This window comes from Penaeus vannamei, chromosome 7 (genome assembly GCF_042767895.1).
Source record: "Penaeus vannamei isolate JL-2024 chromosome 7, ASM4276789v1, whole genome shotgun sequence".
NCBI classification, from domain to species: Eukaryota; Metazoa; Arthropoda; class Malacostraca; order Decapoda; family Penaeidae; genus Penaeus; species Penaeus vannamei.
Window position 1 is genome coordinate 48,555,435 of NC_091555.1, and position 10,625 is coordinate 48,566,059.

Genomic DNA, 10,625 nt, shown 5'->3' on the forward strand with positions numbered 1-10,625 from the left:
CAACTCTTCCTTTCGACAGTGACTCGTTAAATCTATATTATTCTAGCAAGGGGGAAAGCCTTCTCGATTTACGAAGTGAAAGAAAATGAAAGATATTCCTAGTTTTGCGGCAATATTTTTAGCCAATCGCATCGCTCGTTAGAAGTTCCCTATGACGTCACCAAGAGCCAATGACATACCACGTCTTTCCGAAGTTGATACCCACCGTTTCATCTAATATTGGCTAATTCGTAGTGTGAGTGTGCATTTCCCTCGCTTAAAATATGAACAAAAACGTGTCAGCACAAGTATTTGACAATGTGCAAATGAAAATAGAAACACAAGGATTTCCGTGATGCGCAGAACTACAAGCCTAAAGCATTGTCATTTCACATTTTTCATGAGAATAAAGTTGAAATACAACTCTGAGAGGAGTTCATTAAAAAAGAATATATCTGTAATCTAATCCCTTTCCAGATTTACAAATATATAGTGATAATTCTCAAGATATACCTTACGCCCGTTATCAGTCGTAAACAATGGAATTTTGAACGTTAATTTTTGTGGACGACAAACAAGAATGCTTTAATTTAATCGTTGCTATTTATGTCAGCGGATGATATGGGCAGTGTGGCTTCATTTAAACTGTGATCATGGCTGGGGATTCTTCTCCCGGGTCAAACCTATGTTAAAAGGTGGGAAATGGCAAAATATTGTGGTATTGTTCTTTGTTGTGTTATATTTGCGCGAGTATTTATGAATTTTAACTGCTATGGCATTCTGTTCAGAGAAATTATGGAAATGTAGGTGTGTAAGAGGTTGTACAGGCTGCAGTAATGTGTGAATAAGAATTCTCTTTAGCAGGAGGAAAACTCCATCAGATACGCATTATTAGTAATAAAATAAAACTTTGAATTTAAGTAACGAAATAAAACTCTGGATTTAGATCTATCGACTGAGTAAAGATTCTTTATCAGTAAAACAGAGCAATTATCCGTTCTATATAACCAGCCTGTTCGTTAATTATGAATGATGAAACTGCATGAACAAATAAAAAAATATGTAGAAGGTCCAATGAGCTGAGTAAATGCAACATTTCATTCTTTTACACTTAGTCATCTCACTTGAATTTAGAATGATGTTCAGCAGTAGTATTGTACCTAAACAAATTGTATAATATTACTGTTTTAAGGAAACTATCTATAGTTCATGTTATTTATAATGTAAATATTATTCTTAACTTCCTCATTCTCGGAAGTCTCCATCGTTGTAACCACTTTCAGGTCGGTTAAATTTGGAAGAGATTCTTTACGCTTGTCGACTTTTTAGGGACTGAAGTTGAACCTTGTTCTACTGTCAGATGCATTATTCTCTCTCCATTTTTTATTGAATTTTTTAAATGTTTATGTTTGTTACCTTTTATTTAAAGTATGAGTGTATGTAGTATGTCTTTTCTGTTTATTTCTCTCATAGCTGGTTTCCTTTGATGTGTAAAGTTTTAGATAATGCATTTGATGTTGAAGGATTATATTGTATCTCCCACACACTCACGTGCGTTCACATGCACACGGACATACACACACACATGCACATGCACATGTTTGCACACGCACACACATACTCATGCACTTATAAGCACATACATATATGCACTCATAAGCACACACACATGCACTTTTACGCACACACATGCATGCACACAGACACACACATACGCACGCACATCTACACACACACACATGCACATATACACACACGCACATACACACACACACACACACACACACACACACACACACACACACACACACACACACACACACTCACTCACTCACTCACTCACTCACTCACTCACTCACTCACTCACTCACTCACACACACACACACACACACACACACACACACACACACACACACACACACACACACACACACACACACACACGCAAAGACACTCACACACATATACATACACATACACACCCACATACACACACTCACACACACACACAAACACACACACACACACACACATACACACACACACACACACACACACACACACACACACACATATACATACACACACATATACATACACACACATACACACACACACACACACACACACACACACACACACACACACACACACACACACACACACACACACACACACACACACACACTCACTCACTCACTCACTCACACACACTCACTCACACACACTCATATGATCCTTTCCCTTTTTTTTCTCTCTCCTCTTATTGGTTCCCTTTTTCTTTTGTATTTACTGTGCCTAGTTTTGTTGCTTGACTTCTTTGCTCTTTCCTAGTTTATTTATTCTTTCAAAGGTCAGGGTTAATTTTTGTATATGTACACCATTTTACATTCAGTTGATATGTGTGAGCTTTATCTCTTCACTCAAATAAGCACTTTATTGCAGATAACCAAACATGGCTGGAATAATAGAAAGAATATTCCCAATCAATTCCAATCTTCAGATATTAGAAGACTACATTGGATATAAGATGTCATCGGTTCCCTCATTATGTATTGTTGGTCCTGCAAAGTCGCTGAAGACTTCTCTCCTGATGCAAGTAAGTTATGGGGATTTTTTAGAAAGATAGGGTTGATTTTTTTTTTGCCTCCCTGATAGCTGTCTGTATTGTATATTTATAATTGATTTGTGATAATGAATGTGCATACTTTCTGTATTGTACTGTGTAACCTCTTTTATTTTTCTTCTTCTTCCTTTTCTTTTCTTCTTTGCTTTCTTCTTCTTCTTCTATTTCTTTTTCCTCTTTCCTTAAACCCTATGTATTTTGCTGTACACAAACCCCCAAAATATATATATATTTTTTTCCCATGCCAGGCTGCAGTGACAGAGGGTGAAGTAGGAGGACAAGTACTGTTCATGGCTCCGCAGAAACTTGCACGTCTCCCACCACCTGTCCATGGCATGCCTCCTCCCTCATCATCGGCTATGAACAACATTAGGTTCCTGTAAGTGTTATATTTTGTGAATGACACCCTTTCTCTTCCAGTTTTGAGTTTTGATATGTCTAATGGAATGGTTATTTCAGGTACGCTGATTGCACGACAGAACTATACAGGTATTTAGCATCCTTGCATATGGTTCCAGAGAAGGACAGGCCAAGTCTTATCATCATTGATGACCTTCACACATACAGCACACTTCCAGAATGTGGGTAAGTGTCTTTACTATTGATATGTTATAAGTAGTAAGTATTATTGGTACTGCTTAATATAACAGTTAGAAATAAGGAGTTGTATGTTGTTGTTACAGTTTGTTTTATCAGTAATATTGTTAGTATCACAAGATCATAACATCATTTTGTAATATCTAACATATGATTAAAAAACTGTGTTTGATAGATTATTGTCAGTGGGCTAAACACAATATGAACTCTCAGAGCTATAAAGTTGATAGTAATTTTTGTCAATCTGACTTTTTTCGCCTCTGTTTTTAAGCGTGTTTCTAAAGATGGATCAAATAAGTATATTCCATGTGGTGGCTATTTTTACTCTTTTACACTGTAATTCATGATAGCAGAAATGTTTAGATATTTATTTTCTGTAGTTCCTTTACTGCATTTTCTTTTTACAGAGCACAGTTTATAATTAAATGATGAGAAATGTAAGTTTTAAACTTAATATCTATGCTCTTTTAGCTGCTGCTATACTAAATATCACTGTTTAAGTAGTCTTGTTTCAAGTAGTATTGTTAAGTCAATTTAGATCAGTTTCCCAACCTGTCGAGAAAGGCCTGCCGGTGGTTTTCATGGAAACCCTCAAATTGGGCAGTCAGTATTTTTTTAGTTCATAAAAAGCAGTTTGATCATTTTAGATGATGGAAGTAAACCTATCTTCACTTCCTAGTTTATTTATTTTTGCATGTGAGTACATTTAGATAATGTTTGTTTGAATTGCATTGTTAGATATTAATTGAGATTACCATCACTTAAATGGTGGCATGAGTACTGTGCTGTCAGAAATTTAGAGTTGTAAACATTGGCCATAGTCTGAAATAGATAGGGAACTGCTGATCTAGACTTGCCTATTAGCTGTTCTTGATATTAATCGTTCAGATTAAGAAAGATCATAAACTTTGAGGAGACAAGGCAATTACCCACTCTGATAAAGTTGAAACAGACGGCCAAACGAACCCAAGCTAATACTGCCAAGGAGAGAAAGATGACATGCAAAGATAAGGAGAGGGTGAGGAGATCCTGAATCACCACTTTGGCAAGAGACACAACCCACCTTTCTTTACATCATGAAAAATTTTGAATGGACGTCAATAAAATGGGGAATGCTTAGATCTTGATAAGAGAGTGGAGCTGCCAGGACATAACTTATTATATATCATCAGAGAGAATTTTGAAGTTTAATCAGTGACAGCTTGCCAAGCCCAAAGACAAGGTGTTTGCCACGAGTATTTTTACGGTCACTCTGTGGAGAGATTAGACTCTAGTTTGCTCTTGAACTGGTGATTAAATTCTTCAGTTTTCTCTGATGTTTATTTTGGTTTGAAACAACTTGAGAAAGTTGTGATGAGAGGTGAACAAAGATTTTTGTCTGTCAGTAGTAGTAATAGTAATAACTGATACTGCTTTCACTGGATTTCATGAATTTTCTGGTGGTGTTCTTAATGTATTGTTAAGCTATTTGAGTCAGATTATCCAACATGTTTTAAGCATTAGAAGACACTAGAGGTACAATTTGCCTTGTCTCTGCACTATAGCTTTCTTAAAGATATGATATGCACATGCTTTAGGGATTAAGTATATTCGCTTTTTTAGCTTATCAATTCTATTATTAACCTTGCGCATAATATATCAAAAGTAGTCCCTGCAAGCAATTCTGTACATTGCAAAGTACCTTACTCAAATGTTTCTTTGTACCTCATTTTATGTAAATATGCCTGTAAAAAATGTACACTGACCCTGATATTTAAAAAAGCTTAATTGATGAAACTAGAAGAAATCTAATTTTTCTTTTTATATTCAAGCTAGGTAGAAAATAAGGAGGATCTACAGTAATAAGAGAGAGAGACCAAGATTATTCCTTTGCATTATTATCTTGGCATTATTCTTCCATAAACATTATCTCTTTCAGAGATGTTGCGACTCAGAAGGTCAATGCTGCGAGGATACTTTCCCTTGCACAAGAATCTGCAAGATATTGTAGCAGTAATGTTACGAGTGCTGATCATGGGGCAGGTGATTTACTTCGGCTCTTAATCCAGCTTGATGAATTTAAAAGAAATTTTGATATTACCTTGTTAAAATTTTTATAAACAAGAGAAAAATCTTGTCATCCAGAGATTTTACAAGTCATGGTGAAATTTGGCTTTTGGCTTCAACATGGTAGTAATCCTACTTTAGTTGATTTCCTTTTCTTTATCTTCCTTCTACCTTTTCCATTTTATTTTTTCATATTAATTTTTTCCCCCTTTCTTCTATTTCTTTCCCTTATTCTACCCCATATGCCCATTTTCCTCTCTCTCTCTCTCTCTCTCTCTCTCTCTCTCTCTCTCTCTCTCTCTCTCTCTCTCTCTCTCTCTCTCTCTCTCTCTCTGTCTCTCTCTCTCTCTCTCTCTCTCTCTCCCTCTCCCTCTCCCTCTCCCTCTCCCTCTCCCTCTCCCTCTCCCTCTCTCTCTCTCTCTCTCTCTCTCTCTCTCTCTCTCTCTCTCTCTCTCTCTCTCTCTCTCTCTCTGTCTCTCTCTCTCTCTCTCTCTCTCTCTCTCTTTCTCTCTCTCTCTCTCTCTCTTTCCCTCTCTCTCTTTCCCTCTCTCTCTTTCCCTCTCTCTCCCTCCCTTCCTCCCCCCTTTCCCCTCCCCCTCCCTTCCTTCCTTCATATACTATTATTCCAATTCAGGAAACAATACTACAAGGCAGTGTAGTGTTTTAGCATCCTGGACGCAGTGGTCGTCTGACCCTCTAAAGCATGCCGAGTTAGAAAGCTTCGCTAGGACCTTCTGCCATCAGGTCTGGACTCTTCATGAGAACAAAAAGGTAGTCTATTGGAACCACTCCTCAACTCTCTAACAAAGATCAGAGTTACTTAATCAACATGGAGCAGTTCCTGGTTCATGTGATAGTATTTTGATCATGTTAGTCTATTGGTATTTATTCCCTGATGAACATTATGCTTTCAGAATGTTAATTAAATGGCATAAATTTGGAGTTACTCATTTTCATTCATACCCAGGTTTAACAATTGTCACAATGAATTTGTAAAGTGTTACTTTGTGTGGATGAAGTCAAACTGTTCAGACAGATTTTTATTATTTGTTAAATTCAGTTATAGTACATGTTAGATTAATTCAGCTCATATTTTGTTTTCAGGGTAGCACTAAAAATACAGTAGAATACAATATGGTGCAAGAATTCTCAGGAGCAACGTTTACTATAAACTTTTCTGGTCACCATATTGGTCATAGATCCAATTACATTCTTTTTCATGAATTTACACTTGAGGAGGAGGTAGAGGAGCAGGAAATAAAGAAGGAAGAGGAGGAAGAGGCAGTAAAGAAGGAAGAGGAGGAAGAAGAGAGTAAGGCAATAAAGAAGGAAGAGGAAGAAGAAGAGCATAAGGCAATAAAGAAGGAAGTGGAGGAGGAAGAGAAGAAGAAGATGAAGGAGCAAGGAAAAGCTAGCAAAGGTGAAACGTCGAAATGTACTGAAAGGGAAAAGTCTTATCAATCTACATAATACAATAGTATGTAATTCCGCAAAACTTTATAATTTGACAAATATTATGATCAGAATTTATGATGGAGGTAATATATTTTTGTATATATTTTTATATATCAATACATTTACGGATTAATTTTGTAGAATGTTATGGGAAGTGCATAACACTTATGTTATAGGGCTGTCGAGAAATTTGGCCTTTCACTTTTTTTTTATAGCATTAGAGGATATATTTATATGAAAATGTATGAATTTTATTTTCCTTTATAGATGTATTTGGGTATGTATTCAGAGTTATTAGTACATAAAATACATATGTATATGTATATGTATATATATGTAATATATATATATATATATATATATATATATATATATATATATATATATATATATATATATATATATATATATATATATATATATATATATATATGTATAATGTATATGTATGTATATGTATATGTGTGAGTGTGTTTGTAATGTATGTATATAAATCTATATGAAAACAGGTATTTTTCTTTCTTTTTCCTTGTTTTTATATATGGTAAGTAAGTAATAATTTGTTATTTTGATTTTTTTATTCAATCATCAGGTTTTACATCACTGTTAAATGCATTAGATGATGTAAATAAACAACCCACAAATGCAAATTTATAATCTTAGTTATAGTATTATATTAACCCCATACAGACAGGGATGGCATGTCCACTGGGTAATTATTTTTACATATAGATGGCTCCACATGTACTAGGTCACCAATGAGCCAGTACCTGTCTCACCTGTTTACCCTTTTCCTTGATTTGTTATATTTTCTAGTATATAATAATACTGTAATGTCAATAACAATATAGTAATTACAAGGCATATGATAGAAAATAACTATCAATATTGATAGCATTAGTTAAAAAGGAAAGGTGAGGTCACAAGATCTACTAATTGACTCCTTTGTGGGTAAGCACCGACAGAGCCAGCTGTATGCAAAGACATTTAACATAATGACACTAAAGTGAACGCAACATTTTCCCGGCGGCATTGGGTTAAGCTAAAATCTGACAAAAAATGATGCAGAATTGATTTACTGAAAGATGGAGACAAAAGTTTAGACATTTTCCAATCAACAATAATGCCTTCTAATGTATAGTGTTGTCTTATGACAATTTTATCAATGCTAGAGGAGTTTGTTTCTCATGTTAAAATCTTTCCATATCTTCTTTCATGGTGAAATTTCTACAGGGATGTTTCGCCATCATGAATATCAGCAGTGGTTGAGAACCTCCGTACTGTGGGGTGGCTGCAGAGACAGAAGAAGAATATGGTTTATCATCAGAAAAATTGATTTAAGAAGTAAAAGTATTAATTATTTAGGCATCTTTGGAAACTGAAGAAAACTGAACGTGTATGTGCATTCATACAGGCATGTGTATCTATGCATTACAGAAACAGGATGACCAGGACTTGCCTTCTGGGGTAGCTCCTGAAGTTGATGGCATCAGGGTCATCACTATCCGAGTCCATTGTGACTGGGGAGGGACGGCGTTCATACAAGATATCTTCGTCTGGTTGATGCCTAGTTATACCCTCATCGTCTATAAAAGCAGCATTAAAGTAACTGCCAGCCCTGTTGTCTTTATCCAGTTCTGAAAAGCATGTATATTTGAATATTCCTATGTGAAAATAATAGTCGAAGACATTCAGTAAACGCACTAGATAAGCTAATAGAGTTTGGGCACAATTAAAGTATTACATTCCAGATGTCAATTGTATAAAGATCATCAAAAAAGAATTAAAGGGAACTCCTAGATGTCTATGACAGAAAAACATAAGATTGTATTTCTATTATTTCTTTCATTATTACTTCAAATATTATTTTTAAGAAGACAAATGGACAGTAGGGAAGTGTTTAAAAAGCAGTGATGATTTGATAACAGTGGAAGATATCCAACATGGCTTTTATTATACTGGACCAAGACTCATCACCTGCTTCCAGACCAAGCACAGCAGAATCAAGTATTATCCTGTCTGGTACATATTCTTGGTATCCATGGAAGTCCTGAAAGCAAGTACATGTGAGCATGATACAGAAAGGATTCATAAAGATCTAAATGACATATGTGCCTGTTTGTTTCTTTAAATGATATATCTATAAGAAATTTAAAATCCATAACAACAAAAAAGGAGCAAATACAGCATAAAGGTCCAAAGTATTATGCATGAAATAGACCAGTCTCGTTCCTTACATCTTCAGACATGTCATCCTCTCCTGCGGAAAAGGTGCTGTCCATCCTCATTTTCGGGAAAGGCAGGGACATTCTCCTTGAATCTCTGGAAGCCACGGAGTCTCCCCAAGTTCCTAGTCCTAAGATAGAGACGTCTCCAGATATCCTCCTTGCACGCTCCTTCTCCATCTCGCGTTGTTGTTTCTCGAAGTCCTTTTGCATCCTGTGAGGTGAAATATTTTATGTGAGTACATAGTGTATGTATGTGTGTGTGTTGTGTGTTTATCCACTCTCACATGAAATCAGTAGAGATTATCATATTAAAAAATGTCTTTCCATAAGCCCATAAAATTGTATACATACTGAACCATAACGTTATAGCGCTGTATCTTCCAAACCAGTATGAAAATAAGAAGAGCCAGCGCGGTGACACTTGCAGCCACTACCCAAGTATCCCACTCCCCTCTTCCTTCAATGGGTGCCTCGACACACACCTGGACAGAGTATTTAGAAGATGTTGCATGAGGCATACATGTAAGAAGAACCTTTTCGTGTTGGATGATGAGTTACCTATTTTTGTTTAGGATGAAGATTTAGAATTAAACCTTTGCAAACTCTGAAGAAAGTTCCTCAAGTTCCTAATTTCTATGAAGGTTTTATTGATTAGAATTGAATAACCTTGAGTGGAAATGTTGCATTTGCTCAATACCATTGAGAGAGTATACAATACAATGAGAATCACTTATTGACAGCTACTAATAATAATAATAATCCCACTTAGTTGACTCACCCTTGCAGGATACTTTCCATTCTCCCAGTAATGATCATACTGCCTGTCTGCAAACATATGTGTAAGAACATCGCCTGTGAAGGCCCAAGATCCATCTGACATGTAATAAGCTCTTACAGAGATGTTGTAGGCAGCACAGTTAACCCAGCAATAGAGTGGGTGACAGGTCTGGACCGACTGCAGTATCACATCTTCTTCTCTGTGGACATGCAATATAAAGTCATGTTTGCTCATGTTTCTGCTACATTTTGTCGTAAATGATATTCTTGTATATTTGGGATATTTATTGTTTTTGTTCTTTTAAACTTTTTATCCTTCACTTTTGTTAACTTTCGACAAGGAAAACTAATTAATAATAACTCCTAATTAATAACAACTCTTTAAAATGAACTAGAGAATTGAATGGCATGTTAATATGACACAGTAAACTATAGAAGTACAGAGCAATCTGCTGAGTGGTGTCATACAAGATACCTGGAGTTATTTTATCAAGTTATTAATATTCTGTCAAGATGCAGACACAATTATTTAAATTCCCATGTCAAGGTTCTCAAAAAAGCCCCAATAAATGTGAAACTCAATTTTGCACAGAAAGGATTAACACAAGCTGCTCACCTGATATCATCTTGCAATATCATATTATTTGACGCTGCATACTCTTTGGCGATGGCAGCAGTAATTTGTCTCACACTTAGTAAATATTCCTCTTCTTGCGCCTGTTGGAGTATATAGGTAGTTCTTTGTTATTGGAAGGTGCAGTTTTATTCTTTAAAAGAGGTGACTATTTCAATAATGGATTGAGTTGTGAGGATATGTAACAAGCAAGGTATAGGCAATATACTGTTAGATTCATAAGGATTTTGGTATTCTTTGATCTTAAGCAGCCTTTACTGCCACCTCTCTCCTTTTCTTTCT

General features: G+C 35.7%; 2 protein-coding genes across 2 annotated transcripts in view; one reads left to right on the forward strand and one right to left on the reverse strand.

The window, feature by feature from the left end:
• Positions 1-501: 501 nt before the first annotated feature.
• LOC113807687 (microtubule-associated protein 9) lies at positions 502-6,861 on the forward strand. The gene is made up of 7 exons (XM_027359004.2): positions 502-674; positions 2,426-2,579; positions 2,855-2,985; positions 3,066-3,191; positions 5,122-5,225; positions 5,884-6,020; positions 6,354-6,861. The coding sequence occupies exons 2-7, from the start codon at positions 2,436-2,438 to the stop codon at positions 6,717-6,719; spliced, it is 1,008 nt and encodes a 335-aa protein (XP_027214805.2). The 5' UTR covers positions 502-674; positions 2,426-2,435; the 3' UTR covers positions 6,720-6,861.
• Positions 6,862-7,263: 402 nt separating this feature from the next.
• LOC113807686 (uncharacterized) overlaps positions 7,264-10,625 on the reverse strand; it is a gene marked incomplete in the record, with an annotated part of 5,754 nt that continues 2,392 nt past the window's right edge. Inside the window, 7 exon segments of the mRNA XM_070123397.1 lie at positions 7,264-7,995; positions 8,164-8,341; positions 8,682-8,754; positions 8,942-9,143; positions 9,284-9,414; positions 9,711-9,909; positions 10,326-10,426. Coding sequence (XP_069979498.1) covers positions 7,932-7,995; positions 8,164-8,341; positions 8,682-8,754; positions 8,942-9,143; positions 9,284-9,414; positions 9,711-9,909; positions 10,326-10,426 — 948 coding nt within the window.